The 16,694-nt window shown below is 33.4% G+C and overlaps 1 protein-coding gene across 2 annotated transcripts in view; it reads right to left on the bottom strand.

The window, feature by feature from the left end:
• LOC111155271 (hepatocyte growth factor) overlaps positions 1–16,694 on the bottom strand; it is a 75,621-nt gene that overhangs the window by 17,566 nt on the left and 41,361 nt on the right. For both annotated transcript variants that reach the window (XM_022515396.1, XM_022515397.1), the window contains exons 9-11: positions 14,182–14,309; positions 9,658–9,760; positions 5,067–5,200 (exon numbers count right to left, since the gene is read on the bottom strand). In XM_022515396.1, coding sequence (XP_022371104.1) covers positions 5,067–5,200; positions 9,658–9,760; positions 14,182–14,309 — 365 coding nt within the window. The remainder of the gene's footprint in view (positions 1–5,066; positions 5,201–9,657; positions 9,761–14,181; positions 14,310–16,694) is intronic.

A 16,694-nucleotide genomic window follows, 5' to 3' on the forward strand; every position in this document is an offset into this window, starting at 1 on the left:
ATTTGGGCACCTTTTATTTTTTCTGAAAATTACTTTTATTTTTTAATATGGTTGAAGATAATTGAAACATCATGTTTCAGAAAACTCTTCAAGAATTCTAGAAGGTAGAAATCAATGTCACTAATGGAAAAAGAGGCATAACAAAATATAATTATGTTTCATTAGAATATTTAAAAGATTGTTTTTTCCATACTGTAATAACAATGTATGAAAAAGGAGAACTAAAACCTCATAACTTACTACTTTTTCATAACCTCCCTACTGGGGTTTAATGGCTGCAAAGAGAAAAGCTTGGAAGATGCTAGGATTAGAAAATACTTATGCAATAATGAATGAGGCATAGGACATTTCCTGTAGTTTAATGTCTGTCTGTTCAGAATTGATGGTATAGAGTTTAGTCAGGCACTGTTTAGACCCAGCTGGTTGTTAATCCCTGGAAATGCCCTGAGCTCAAATAAACCAGCAACAAAACAATAATGGCATATGGATTCATTTGTAATACATGCAAATTTGATTGTTATTTATGGGGAATCTCATGAGAATTAATACATGCGAAAGAGCTTTTATTTATGTTCACCTTCCAGATCTAGATATTTTAAATGAATAAATGTAAAGGAAAACATATAAATTTCATCATTTCCCTTTCCCTTTAGCGTAGCCTGGGGGAGGGTTCTGTCTTAGAGTCAGCAGAGGTCAGTGTTTCAGCTCATACTACAAATTAGGATTGAGGCCAACTATGGTCATTAAAACATCAAGGATATTGGTTTTTCCATTCAAATCAATTACTTAAAATTCTAATATTAAAAACTAGATATTTATTCCTTCTGGTATTGTGATGAAGAAGACTAGACTTCTCCTTAATTGTATATCAGGTTTTCTATTTCTAAACATCAAATTAATAGGTCAACAAAATATTTCATTATTATAATTTACTACAGTATTTAAATTTAAAAAATATATAGATATTGTATATTTGGGAATTTGATAATTTATAGTTATTTTATACTTAGATATTTTTCCTTTAAACCAATATTTCTTATACTTTAGAATAAGCTGAAATATCACTTGGAATCAGATTTCTAGAGATTCTGATTTGGTGGCTAGATTATGAGTTTTTAAAAACATTTTAGGTTCTTCTTTTGCACACTTTGAGCCAAACTTTGGGAAACTGCACTCTAGGACTTTGCCATTTTACCATCAAATACTATTCTTACTTCTTTTTGCCCCACCGCAGTACTAAAATCTGAAATTTATATATCATATATATATTTATCATGTATATGTCATATATATATGATACAAATCTTCAGTATTGATTCAATTTAAATTTGAAGGGAAACATATCAATAATAAAACTTTTACCTGTAGAAGTGTAGGTAAATGTGTGTGTCTGTGTGTGTGTGTGTGGGTGGGTGTTTATATGGCCTCAGAACCAAATATGAGTTCTTACTAAAAAAAACTTCCTTTAATGTATTCTGAAAGTTTCAAACAAATTCAGAACATTATGGACATCACAAATTTCTCCAGGCAGGTATCTATGTTCCCATTTTCATTACATATTTTAATGTGAATATATATTTGTTAAATTATTATAGTTACATAAATGTCTCTACACTGAGAACTAACCAAAGGAAAAAAATATTGTTTCTATTGCTGTATATTTAGCATATTCTAATATGGGGCTTTGCACACAATAGCCACTCAATTTAAAATTATTAATAAATGAATAATAATGCAAACTGAAATGAAAGTTAAGTTGTCCAAGGCAATTACAGTGAGAGAACTGAAATTCTTAACCAGGAAGTTGAAGTTGAAGCTCTTAACCACTACACTCTAAGTATTTAATACTGAGTATTTTTCCAAGATCTACAAAGTGTGTATGTGTATAGATTAATATATAGGCATTTCTATAATTTTATTTTTACATATCTGATAATCTTTAAAATGTATGCTAAGTAATACTCTGTAAGCATTTTTTTAAAAGAAATAAAAACTTTTATATGTTTTATAATACAAATGTATAGTGTGAAAATGATTTAGACAGCCTCTACAGTTAAATAAATAAGAACTCAAATCTTCTAAAGATAAATTTTATTAGCCTTTCACCAGCAGGAAAGTGTAAATAAATCCTGGCTATAAATATTATTTAGAAAAATGACAGTATAAAAATATTTATTGAAATTAATGTTCAGAATATATTGAAATAAAAATGAGTTATCTGTAATAACATTTAATCATATGCTAGTGACACTCTGAAGTCTTCCAATAGCACATTACTAACTTTTAATTTTAAAATGTTAGTTGAAAGTATGTTTTGAAAACATTTAAATTATTAGAGTCCTTTGTCAGATTTATAAACCAAATCACAGTTTGATTCTACAAGAGCATTTTTCTGTGTCTACATGCAATAGAACTGTCTTAGAAATTGGAAGGGGAGGTGAACAATGAAAGACTATGGACTCTGAAAAACAATCTGAAGGGTTTGAAGAGGTGGGAGGGTGGGAGGTTGGGAGAACCAGGTGGTGGGTATTAGAGAGGGCACGGATTGCATGGAGCACTGGGTGTGGTACAAAAACAATGAATACTGTTATGCTGAAAATAAATAAAAAAATGATTAAAAAAAAAGAACTGTCTTAGAAGACTGACTTTTTTTCCTTCTTCCTAGACCATTGGATATTTTATTAGCCTCCATTATTCTTAATCATAGATTAAGATTCACAACTCACAAAAAGGTACCATCAGGTAAAGCTAATATTTATAAAAAACAATCATTTAATCATTAAAAAGATATATGTCCCAGAGAGGTAGTAACTTTGCTTTGTAGTGTTAAAACTAGAAATATATCTTTTAAAGAAGAACATTTTCAGGACCTATGCAAACCCTAATATGAGAAAAATAGAAAATTAGGAACACATGAATTATTGAAAGGCTATGATTACAGCTGATGGAATAAAATAATAGTATGATATGCTATTTCTTTCCAAACCTATAAGGTGTTTATTTACCATTATATAAATAACTTATTTCTTCAAAATAGGTTGGGAATTTCTGAGTCTTAATTATAGCCATACTAGATGAAGGTCATATTTAAGAAGTTTGCCTTTCTATGCTAAATTTTCATGAAACAGGACTACTGTTTCCACTTAAGGTGAGAAATTACCTCTTTAATTTGCCATAAATTATGTGTTTGTATTTCATGTTTTAAAGCAAACACCATTTCTTCAATCTAATCTTTTTAAAATCGGTACTTCTGTTCCTATTGTCTAGGTACTTGCTACTAGCTTTTCTCACACGAAAAACATTCTTTTAATTTTATTAATAAACATTCTTTTAGTTTTATTTATTTAGTTGGTTTTTAAAATTTTAATCCCAGTATAGTTAACATACAGTGTTACTATACTAGTTTCAGGTGTACAATATAGTGATTCAACAGTTGTATTCATTACTCAGTGCTCATCAAAATAAGTGTACTCCTTAATCCCCATCACCTATTTCACTCATCCTCCCCATCCACGAAGAGAAACATTCCTAAATAGGAATCCTATTGAACTTATGCAAATATGTCCTTTTTAGACAGGAGATAGTTTAACATAGTGTTTAAAGATGTTTGTTATAGGGGCACCTGGGTGATTCAGTAGTTAAGCATCTGCCTTGGGCTCAGGTCATGATCCCAGGGTGCTGGTTTTGAGCTCCACATCAGGCTGCCTGCCTTCAAGGAGCCTGCTTCTCTCTCTCCCACACCCCCTGCCTGTGTTCCCTCTCTTGATCTCTCTCTCTCTGTCAAATAAATAAATAAATAAATAAAATCTTTTAAAAAGGTATTTTTGTTATAAACACAGAGCATGAGATATGTAATCTAGTAAAATGATCTTTCGCTACTGACACAGCTTTCTAATAAGCCTTTTTCACTCAATATCATACAGAGGATATACTCCCATCTCAATATATATTATTCAGTGGTACTCATTGGGGATGACTTTGTTCCCCAGGGGGACTCTTGGCAATGTCTGAAGATAGTTTTTGGTTCTCATGACTGGAGGCAGGGGTGGTTTAATTGACACCTAGTGGGTAAAGGCCAGGGACACAACCAAATATTTCATAGTGCATAGGACAGCTTCCTACACCAAAGACTCCTGCAGTACAAAATATCAGTAGTGCCGATGTTGAAAAATCCTGAGACATTTCTCAAAATTGACTTTCAGACAAGCTTTCCAATTCACAAAGTAGCACAGTATTGAAAGATTCTGACTATCCAGAACTTCAGTAATATTGGGCATTAACTATTCTTTTCTTATTTGCCAACCTGATTGGTGAAAATGACCTTATGCTACTAAAATTTCACTTTTTCTTACTATTAAGCTTTAATGTATTTTATTTGTTTATTAATTATACTTATTCTTGAAGATTTATTTTCTTCATTTTTCTCCTAAATTATCTCATTTTTTCTTATTAATATTTAGGAGCTCTTTAAATGAGGCATATCAGATATATATATTTTATGTATCTTTTACTTTACACACTGATACTCTTTTAAAAAATCATCTTCAAAAGAAATCATCTTTGACTCAGAGATATGGATGGGATATTCTAGGCTCTTTGGTCTTTGGCTAATGCACTGAGAAGAAAGCGAAAACAACAGTATCTCAGGTCTGTCGATGGGTCTGTTACTGGGTGGGGGCTTTGTTAGAGCTCTGCTATAGCTTGAACAGTTAGTATTGGGAGGGGTGTCTTTTCTGGTGCAGTCATATTAAAATGATGGCCATTTATTGCTTCTGGATTTCAAATGAGGATCGTCTGAGGAGGAAAATCTTCTTTAAAAGGTCAGCAGAATGTCTCCTTGTCTACAGGAGAGATGAAGAAAGGGGCGCACATGCATGCGTGTGTGTGTGTGTGTGTGTGTGTGTGTGTGTGTGTTGTTGTTGTTGTTGTTGTTGTCTGGAATGCATCCCCACTTTAGGATTGATTCCAACCCTCCTATATTTCCTCCTCTGAATGAGGTATCAATTTAAAGGAGATTCAGAGTATTTAAAATATTTCACCTGAAGAAGGTCATTAAAAATACTCACAACGAGAAATAGGACAATAATCCCATGGAATGAGAGGATTTCCTGTGTAACACCAGGGACCATGGGCATCATCATCAGGATTCCGACAGTAATTCTTATTCAGCTTACTAGCATCTGGTTCCCAAAAGATATGCCTGCATAAACAACACACTCTAAACATCACAAGATGCTCACTGCGTCCAACAGAAACAAACTGTCACCAAGAAGATAAAATCCTAGCACATAACTTTCATTATAGATACAACACAAGCTTCTATTTGGTGTGAATTTTGGTTATATTATTTTAGACTTATTTTGTTGTTCTTCCAGCTTGGAAGCATATTCTCTACTCAGAATTATGAAATAAGGCTACAAAATTTGCATAGATAAAATGATGAAATATTTTGTGATTTTGCTTCTATTTAATAAGTATAGTGGCAAGGTGAAAACCAACATCCCTATGCATAGAAATGGAGAAACACTGCCAGAGAAAGAGCAGATGACAAAGAAGATCAAGGTCATAAAATACATAGAAAATGCAAGCTATTGCAAAATCATTTTTCATGTTTCAAAAACATAAAAAGCATTACTAGCAAAATCATGACAGGACAGAAAGATACACTAAAAATTAATAATAGTGTGCTAATGAAATAATTAAAATCTAAACTTTCAGTGATTATATAGTTACAATATGTGAGTTTTTGACAGTTAACTGAGTAACAGTTTCTCACTTTACATCTTAAATAAGTTTATTACAAAAGGAAAGCAAAAATACTCTTATTTTATTAGATCATGCACAGTCATAAAGTATCAGTATTTATTTTGATAAGATTAATAAAGCCAAATTCCAAATGGCCATCCTGACCAAGTCATGAAAACTACACAAGTAACTGAATTGTTTTGGATTATTAATTATGACCATGCTTGAATGTAACTAATGGGTCATTTAAAAACTGGAAAGAGCTTAGTCAGGTAAAGTTGGACTATCTTTCCAAACTCAGGTTCATTTCCTAGACCAATAACAACAGCAAACACAAATAGGACTTACTATGTGCCAGATTCTATTTTATGTGATTTACATATATAACCATAGACCAGCCTAATGAGACTGGCTCTAAGATTATGCTAATTTATATTTGATGAACTAGAAATCCACAGAAAACAATTTTTCTGAAATCACATGGCCTATAAGCAGTGGAGCAGAGGTTTGAACAAATGGCTCTTTCCAGAATCAGTGTTCAAACCACCATTCTGTACAATGTCCTTACCCAATTGCAGTTTATTCTTAAACCAAAATGGTACCATGAGACTTAACCATTCATCAATTCACTGCAAATTGTTTTCAAATGACTTTCAACTATTTCCGAATGTCCAACCCAAATTCCATGAATTAAGAGTTATAACTATGAGTTCCCTAAATAAATATGTAATGTATTTCCAATTGTATGTTGATAATGTTTAAAAGGGGACTCTGAGATGTTTAAGAAATCTTTATTTGTTGTCCTTACTAATTTGTGAGGTGTAAATTCTTCTGCCATAAAAATATCAAGTTTCTAATGTCCAAATCTTCAGAGATTTCTGAAGGCAGAGTCAGTATAATCGTCTCTCACAAATTCATAAGAGCTAGAGCCACCAAATAGCAGTGTTGAAATTAACATTCAATCTTCATCATGCTAATTTTCACTTAAAATTCTGTAATGATCTTAACGCTTAAGATAAAATCCAAAGTTCTTAACACAGCTTACAAGGCTGTATATGGTCTTGCTACTGCAGAGTTCCTTTTCTATGGACATTAACCAAATTACACTATCTTTCTCCCCCCACCCCAAAAAAAAGATGGGGGTTGGTGGGGAGCAGAGGGAGAGGGAGACAGAGAATCTTAAGCAGGTTGCATGCCCACTGCAGAGCCCAGCACTGGGCTTGAGCTCACGACCCCGAAATCATGACCTTAGCCAAAATCGAGAGAGATGCTTAACCATCTGAGCCACCCAGGTGCCTCCAAAACACATATTTAAATAAAAAGACAAATGACAAATGACAAATTTGTTTTAGTGATGAAAAATAAGCAGAAGATAAGAAATAGGTGATGGGGCGCCTGGGTGGCTCAGTGGGTTAAATCCTCTGCCTTCAGTTCAGGTCATGATCCCAGGGTTCTGGGATAGAGCCCCGCATCCGGCTCTCTGCTCAGCGGGGAGCCTGCTTCCTCCTCTCTCTCTCTCTGCCTGTTTCTCTGCCTGCTTGTGATCTCTGTTTGTCAAAAATCTTAAGGAAGGAAAGAAGGAAAGAAAGAAGAAAGAAAGAAAGAAAGGAAGGAAGGAAGAAAGAAAGAAAGAAAGAAAGAAAGAGAAAGAAAGAAAGAAATAGGTGCCAAGAGCGCTTTCATTATATGTGAATTTAAGCATAATTTCCATGTGTTTGAAGGGAATTTATATATACATTTTTTTTTGAAATCTCAACGTGTTTTGTTCATTAGTTAAGTTTTTTGGTCCTTAACCTTTTCGTTTCCAGAATTTTTGTATATTAAAAATATTTTCTTTTTATCTATAACATACCTGTTTTTTTCAACCTTACCAAAATTATTTCTGATTTTCAAACAATTCAATCTTTGGGCTTTGGAGCAAGCTACTTTTTCTGCCTTACGTATGCTCCTTCCACACTTCCTTTGACAAACTTCTACTTAACACATATGTTCTAATTAATTTCTCTTTCTCTAGGAAGCCTTCCTGACCATCTAAGTCTAGACACTTATTTGCACTCTCATAGCATAAAATATGCTATTTTTCATGATTTTTATAATATGGTATGGATATTTGCTGTTGGCTGGCATTCTGGAGTGTGAGATCCATGAGGTTAGAATTCTCCATATCTTTGAACTCCTAGAGCTGCAGTGTCCAAAACAGTAGCTACTAGCCACATGTGGCTACTGAAACATTGGTATGTGGCTAGCCCAAATAGAGAGGCACTCTAATTTGGTTATTTTGTTTTAGACTTATTTTGGTGTTCTTGCAGTTTGGAAGCATATTCTCTACTCAGGATTATGAAATAGAGCTACAAAATTACCATAGATAAAATGATGAAAAGTTTTGTGATTTTTATTTCTATTTAATAATTAAAATGGAATTATAGTAGAATTACATTCTAATGAACAGTTACAGTACTATTTATAATTATGCATACTAGATCTTGAAGACTTAATATGAAAACATGTAAAAAACTCTAACAATTTTCATATTGAATACATATTGAAATGAAAATGCTTTTTGAGACAGTTAATTAATAAGAAATATTATCTAAAATAGTCTTGCCTATTCATTTGTACTCCTTTAAATGTAGCTATTAGAAAACAAAAGTGTACATTCAACTTACATATGTGAAATCTGTATTTATGTTGGAGAGCACTGCTTTAGAACTATCACTGTTTATAAAGTAAATTAATTGAAACCGTATCATCCACTAGTAAGTACATTTTGGAAGAGAATAAAGTTAAAATTAAAGTATGACTAGAGGCAAAATAACTCAACCTCTCGGAGCCCTTAAATTCTTTTTCACACAAACAGAAATATCTTCTATGTAGGATTGTGATGGCCAAATAAGATAATAACTCACATATAGCAACATGGCATAAGTGCTTGATCATATGATACTAACCTTTTTCCTTCTATTCTACTGCATAATCTATTCTGGGATTTTGGAAAAATTCAGTTTTTTGTCACGAGTATGTCTCAGACATTTTTAGTAATTTCAAACACGCTAGCACTATTGCTAGGTGGAATGGCAGACATATTTTTCTCTGAATATGTCCAATGTCAAAATCTCTAATTCTCTGAAATATATAATTTTTTTCAATTACATATAATACCTTTCTTTAGTTGTAGAAAAATTTAATTACGTCAAAATAAAGCTATACCAGGAAACCTGTTTCTATAAGTTTTTAATAGTTAAGTGGATATTTAAGGTATATATGTCCATGAAGATGGTCACTTACTAATTTTTCATGAACTGATGTTAATAATTATGAGAACACAATCATATAATGTACTATTTGAAATACTAGATATGCCACTTAATTTGCACTGTCTTATCAAGTTATACAGTTGTTTTTTCAACATGACCATATCATCCTTGAAGGTGAAGCCAAAATGTATGCCCATTTTTTATTAATGTCTCCCATGGGCACCTACCACAGAACACATCGTAAACATTCAATAAAAATGTTCTAGATTGAATTGCTTATTTAAAAGTTTGGGGGCACCTGGGTGGCTCAGTCAGTTAAGTGGCTGACTCTTGATGTCAACTCAGGTCATGATCTCCAGGTCAGGCTCCCAGTGGGGAGTTTACTTTAGGATTCTCTCTCTCCTTCTGCCCCTCTCGCCTCCCTGCTTTCTCTCTCACACTCTCTCTTTCCCATAAATAAATAAATCTTTATAAAGAAAAAAGGTTGTTACATGAAGGGAATACACTAAGTTGAGTTGCACAGAAAAACAAATCTAATGTTTTTATTAGCTTACTATAATGTATAAGAGAAATGAAAGAAATGGCAACTTGCATATCTGAATATACTATCTGCTATTATCACTACATATTATGTATTGAAAGAAAGATATTTACACACCTGTGTAAGTCTTCCATGTTCTTCTCCCACATCGAACATGTTAGTCCAGATCGGGTTTTGGATAAATTGCCCATGTAATTTTTGCCATTCCCACGATAACAATCTAAACATAAAATATATGAAAAGGACTAGTGAATACAAGGAAGTATAGAACAAAAACATTTATTACAAGCATGCAAATTCATGAAAGTCAACATAAAAGTTGACAACACACTCTGTACAAATCAAAGATACTCAAATATTTCAGATTAAAGTGTCTTTATTTTCAGCCAAATTTCTTCTTCCTTAAATAAGGGTTTATGGATTTCATTACAGATTTTTAAAATAATCAAAGAAAAAATTAATGAGTGGCCCTTAGGGATACCAAAGAAATGGGAATTTTTAGAATGACATATATATTTCCCAACATTTTCTTTGGAAAACTTTTCTCCACAGAAAAGTCACAAGAATGATACAATGAACACTCATATACTCGTCACATTTACTGTGTTTGGGTTTTTTTCTTTCACGAGATTAACATTCTGAGTCACCCAAGCCAGCTGTTTTACAAGTGCCCTTTAATTCCATTTTGTCTGATTATTCTCTCATGATCAAAATCAAGTTAAGGACAGGATTGGGGCATAAAAGATAGATTGTCCTTTTCAGAGCATTTTATCTCTTGACATCTGATATTAGTTTGTTCCATTGTTGGTGGTGAGTTTGATAACTTGGTTAAAGGATGTAAAGGAAAATTGTTGGGACTTCTGAGACTGAGTAAGTATCTTCGTTCCGAAGAAATTTTCATAAAATGGCTTAAGCATACTGTGATTACTTTTGCATGAATTAGTCATTACTAGGCTGGTTTTAAAATAGTTGTTTTTTGGGCATCTGGGTGGCTCAGTGGGTTAAGCCTCTGTCTTTGGCTCAGGTCATGATTTCAGGGTCCTGGGATAGAGCACTGAATTGGGCTCTCTGCTCAGCGGGGAGCCTGCTTCCCCCTCTCTCTCTCTGCCTGCCTCTCTGCCTACTTGTGATCTCTGTCTGTCAAATAAATAAATAAAATCTTTTAAAAAAAGTTGTTTTCCAACTTCCTACATTTCTTTATTGATTATCATTTTTCTGCAAATAAGAGTTTTTCCTTCTCTTCTACTCCTTCCGTGTAAGTATTCTATTACTACCACTGGTGCTCCTGGAGCCACTGCTGCTACTACTACTAATAGTAGTGCCTGCAGTAGAAGTGGGACTATGCACAGAGACTCTTATGGCCTCTTTGTACTTGGCATGAGAAATAATCTATTCCTGTTGCTCATTCTGTTGCTCAAAGTTATTCCAAAGTTAGCTGATGGAAGCCACTTTAAACTCTGACTTCTGTGCCTTTTACTGTGTCCCATGTGGTTTTTTCACTTTTTTTTTAATGAGTAATTTATGTTTTATTAAACATTGATAGAAGTGTCCATATTCCTAATTTTAAAATAACATGAAAAAGAAGTCAAGTTCTTCCAAACATATTGAGTTGCAGTTCTATATTTAAAAAGAAACACTGTTCCAAATTTTAAATTAATAACACATATTTAAAAAGTGACTACCTATTAAACATTCCTGATTTTTATATGACTGAGGACTGTAGATTTGGGCATAAAATGTTATCTACAAATATACATCAAGAGTATTTCTGTTTTAAACTTGGTAAACCGGACTCCTGGGTGGCTCTGTCGATTACACATCTGCCTTTGGCTCAGGCCATGATCCTGGGGTCCTAGGACTGAACCCCACGTCAGGCTCCCCTCTAAAACCCTCAGTTTGTTTTTCAAAGTCCACAGTCTTTCACGGTTCGTCTCCCCCTCCAATTTCCCCCAATTCACTTTTCCTTTCCTTCTCCATGCCCTGTTGTCCTCTATGCCCTTTTATTTGAATAAAGGCTATGATATATATATTTTTTTCCTTCTTAGTAAAGTTTTTATTTTAGACTAGATTTAATTTATAGGAAAGTTGTAAGTTGGTACAGAGAGTTCTCATATACCACACAGTTTTCCCTACTTTTAATATTTAATGATATTAAAATGATAGATTTTTTGTAACTATTGAGCCATACTGATGCATTATTAACCGAAGACAATAGTTTGGCCTTCATGGTCTCAGAAATATCTTTAGTTGTTAACCTAATATCCTTTTTTGTATTCTAGGATTCCACATTTTACATTATATTTAGTTGTCATGTTTGCTAAGGCACTTCTAAATGTTGCAGTTTTTAGACTTGCTTATTTGATGACCTTGTCACTTTTGAGGACAATTGGTCAAGTATATTTTTTTAACATTTTTAAAAAGATTTATTTATTTAAGGAGGCAGGGGCAGAGGGAGAAAAAGAATCTCAAGCAGACTCCCCCAAAGGGCACAAAGACTGACATGGAGCTTGATCCAACTATCTCATGACCTTGAGATCATGACCTGAGCCAAAATCAAGAGAGGGATGTTTAACCAACTGAGCCCCCCAGGCACCCCAGGCAAGTTTGTTTTGTGGGGTTTTTGTTTTGTTTTGTTTTGTTTTGTTTAATGTCCATTGGTTGGGTTTGTCTGATGTTTATCTCATGATTAGATATGGGCTATAGGTGTTTAAGAGGAAGACATGAGGTTTCTTTTAGCACTTCTTTACTCGATAGTTAAAGATATTCCAGCCTCATCTTGTTCTTTTCTTGTCCCAGGCCTCCTGGAATCATCAGTGTCTCCAAGAGACCTTTATTTGTTTTACAGTTGAAAAGTAAGCAGAAGATAAGAAATAGATGCCAAGGGTGCTTTTGTTATATGTGAATTTAAACATAATTTCCATGTGTTTGAAGGGAATTTATATATACTTTTTTTTTTTTTTTTTTTTTTTTTTTTTTTTTTTTTTTTTTTATTTTTTTTATTTTTTTTTTTTTTTTTTCCTTTTTTTTTTAGTTTCCAGAATTTTTATATATTAAAAATATTTTCTTGGGGTGCCTGGGTGGCTTAGTGGGTTAAAGCCTCTGCCTTCGGCTCAGGTCATGATCTCAGGTCCTGGGATCGAGCCCCGCATCGGGCTCTCTGCTCAGTAGGGCACCTGCTTCCCTTCCTCTCTCTCTGCCTGCCTCTCTGCCTACTTGTGATCTCTGTCAAATAAATAAATAAAATCTTAAAAAAATAAAAAAAAAAACATTGGTTTCAACTTTATTTCCAACCAACCTTTAAAATCTGCCAAAGAACAGTGAAATTAACTGAAAAGGGACTCAACCTCTCTTCCCTCTACAACTTTTAACAGTTGCTCATGAAAAATGGCACTGCAGAAAAAGTTAAAGGATGGAAGAAGTATGTATAGAATAATAAATCTATGAAATGGAGCTTTAAATTTGGCTTGGGCTTTTTAGGATGATTTGTGACTAACCATGACCATCATAATTAAATTTATGGCCAAGAATATGATTATTTAAAAATCATAACCCTCAATTCATTATATACTAATAAATGCCCAGATTCCAACATCATCATTAACCTTTGACAAATGATTTCTTTTTTAAACCTATCTCAATCTACTTTTCTCTACTGCTGCTCCCTGAAACAATGATCTTCAATGGCATCTATGTTTCCCAGTACAATGGTGATTTATCCCAAACCCCACTGCTATACATTATCTCCACTGCTGACCCCCAGGTCCACATCACTCTCCTCTCTTTCCTGAATTACTGAAACAGCCACACAATGAATTCTCCTGTTTGGGAGAAGTTGTCAAAAGTTCAAAAATTATGGCTGTTTTCCATAATGCACCCAGAGTCATCCTGTTAAAACTTAAACCAAACAGATCATCTAATTTATCTTTTCGGAACCATACAATAGAGTCCCTTCTCTTTCAGAATAAAAATGTAAATCCTTCCAATTCCTCTAAGGCGTATGCGATTTTAGTCCAACTCTTCTCTAACCACATCCCCTGTGACTCTACCCCTTGCTCTGTACCGGCCACAGTGATGTGACTCTAACCCTTGCTCTGTACCGGCCACAGCGATGTGCTTGCTATCTCTTTACCTTTCAAGCACTGTCCCATCTCATGCCATTTGCATTTGCAAGTTTCCTCTACCTCAAATGCTGTTTACATGCTGCTTCTTCCAGATCCTCCTTAAGTATTCCCTTGGTATGTCAGATCTTCCCCATACCATTAAAATATGAAATAACACCCTGTCCTCTAACCCTGGGGCATTTTTCTCTCTGGCACTTATCACAAACTAACTCATTCCCACTTCTATTTTGCTTGTTTTGTTCCTGTTTTCTGTTTGCTGGAGTTTCTGGCGTTCCACAGGAGTCAGAGAATTTTGTTGTGTTTACTAGTATATCCCCAGTGTCTAAAACAGAGTCTGACACTAGTATAAGCTCAAATAAATAAGTGAGTGTTGAGCAAAAGAATGTATAAAAGAAATGCAACTTCAGACTTGGTGATTTTGTTTGAGAACTAGCAAAACTAGTGCAACAAGAAGTAGGTCTCTCTTGAGGCATTTCCCCTGAATTTAATCGTGCCCACCCTGCAAAATGTCAGCTATTACCTTGTCCACTTGACACATCACATTTTGGAATTTGGGAGCAGTAGCCAACTCGGATGTTTGGATCAGTGGTAAAACACCAGGGTGACTCAGCCCCATCTGGATTTCGGCAATAATTTTCTCTTAGGTCCCTATTGAGAATAAGCATGTTAATGTAAATTGCCAGACTTCTTATAAATGGTAAGTTAGCGCTATTAAATTTCTAGAATCCCAGAATGCATGCATGTTTATAAATAGAGTTCTAAGTTTTAGATTTAGGATAGTTACAACAATTTAGAATTCAGCATACACAACTGACATTGCCCACATTACTGAAATAAAGGCTGTCAGATGTCAGTATTCTCTTCATTGCACAGGCCTGGAGTTCCACACAAACACTATTGCTTCATGAAAGGGAAAAAATAGTACCACTTCATTTTTCTCACTCATTCTCAACACTCAGACTCTCAACTATTACAATTTTTAAAAACTGGCCTATTATTTATTATGTTTTCACGGCCCATATATAATGTAGAAACAACATCTATCTCTCTTTGCTGAAGAAAGGCTATTATGAATAACTGTTAACTATTCTCATTTAAAAATGGGAGTTCTACTTATCCAACATTTGATACAAAAAACCACAATAGCTATTTCTTCCTTGAATTCTGTACTTTTTTTTTACTTAATTTGCTGCATAGATTTCTCTGCCTTACAAAGTATTTCTTTATTGATTCACAAAAGTTATTTGAAATCTTTATAAATATTTCTATAAAATGAAGGCCTTTATAATACAGAAAACTTAACTGTAGAATAAATTGTCAATGTAGTAAATGTACATCCTTTATTTTAGCAGTGATTTAATTAACACTGAAACTTTTCAACAAGGAAAGAGTCTATACTAATATTCTCTATATGTAAAAGAATTTTACCTTAACATAGGGTTCACATTAAATAAAATGTGAACTTCATTATTTACTCTTCTGAAAAGTGTTCTTTAATTTGAAACAAGCGTGGGTTTTCTCCTCATAGACCCCTGCCTAGTAATTTAACAAAATCAATATTCAATATATTAGAAACTGCCTTATATATATCACTTAGGTCCAATAAGAAGTACTACAATTTTATTAATACCCAAGTTCACCATTAGAAATGGAGAAATTTTTTAAGGAAGAAACTTGGGTTTTGCTGTAAAATCAACAAGTTAAGAGGTTATCTAGTCAAAATAGGTGCTGACACAAACTGTGTTATTTAAGATTATGAGAACAGTGATTGCCAATAGTTACAGCCACTGGACAGCAAGTGTTCATAGTAACAACTCATATTAAAGTCATTAGTTTTCTTATAAAATTATTAAATTATTACGATAAAGATAATCTTTTATTTCAATTAACTAATTTGCACTTACATTTTAAAAATTTATGATGGTATAAAATATGTGCATTGAGTTTTACATCAAGTTTACACAAGTTTGCTATTTTAGATGAATAATTGCTTAGTTAAATTCTCTTGAAAATTTGTACATATACAATTTCTTACTTGAGTATTATTACCAGTCATTAGAAATTAACAAAATATGTGAATGGCACTGACACTGTCTTCTCTGTTTGTCTTAACTAATCTTTTGTCATTTTCTTTGCTTTCTCTACTTTGGTATTTATGTCTGAGGTGTGAAACACATGGGTCAGGAACAGAGAGAACTGCTATGAAGAATAGGAGGGAAGCAAACTTACAATGACAAGTAAATAGTTGTTATTATAAAATAATGAAAATATAATAACGTGAATATTTACTATCTGAGCAAATACATTGAACTGGCTAAAACAAACAAACAAAAAACACTTATAAAATATCCTCTCTCCAGTGGATAGGCCAACTAGTGCTCATACTTCCCCATCTTGAAATGTTAAGCTCTCTTATTAAAAGCCAATTATATAAAGCCAATATATGTTATTTATAGGTGCTATTTCAGCAAAGCCACTATGAATGGCACGTGTGTTATAAGTTTCAAAAGCAATCATTTTATGTTCCTCATAACAAGGCGGACAATTTAAAAACACATGGCATCGTGGCTGTTCTGTGTAGCAAAAGTCAAGTGGTGAAAAAAAACAGCCACAGAGAAGGTACATAACAGCAATATAATTGATATTCAAGGGCAGTTTCTTTGGCTTGATTCATCTAAACAATTGGTTTACTTTCCCACTCTTCAAAGGAAATCTGAAACAGCAGAAAACATATTTAAAATTTTAAAAAATAATATTACTTCAAGGTCAAAAATGTATCAGTTTACATTGTTGAGTGAAATCAAGGATGCCTCTTCTTGTGAAAGAAAAAGTATGTAATTTCCCTTAAAATTAATGTGAAATATTAAGAAGGCACTAATTTGAAACTTGCCTGGTTATCATTACCATTAATGATTTATGAAAGGCACCAGCAAAATCAAAGCTGTGATCAGAAAACTGGGGATGTGTTTCCCAAAATACAGTACATCAACCATCTGATTCAAAATTACCTAGAGTGTTCATTAAAATGGATAT

The sequence above is a fragment of the Enhydra lutris genome, unplaced genomic scaffold, assembly GCF_002288905.1.
Source record: "Enhydra lutris kenyoni isolate GAN:26980312 unplaced genomic scaffold, ASM228890v2 scaffoldscaffold40, whole genome shotgun sequence".
Taxonomy (NCBI): Eukaryota; Metazoa; Chordata; class Mammalia; order Carnivora; family Mustelidae; genus Enhydra; species Enhydra lutris.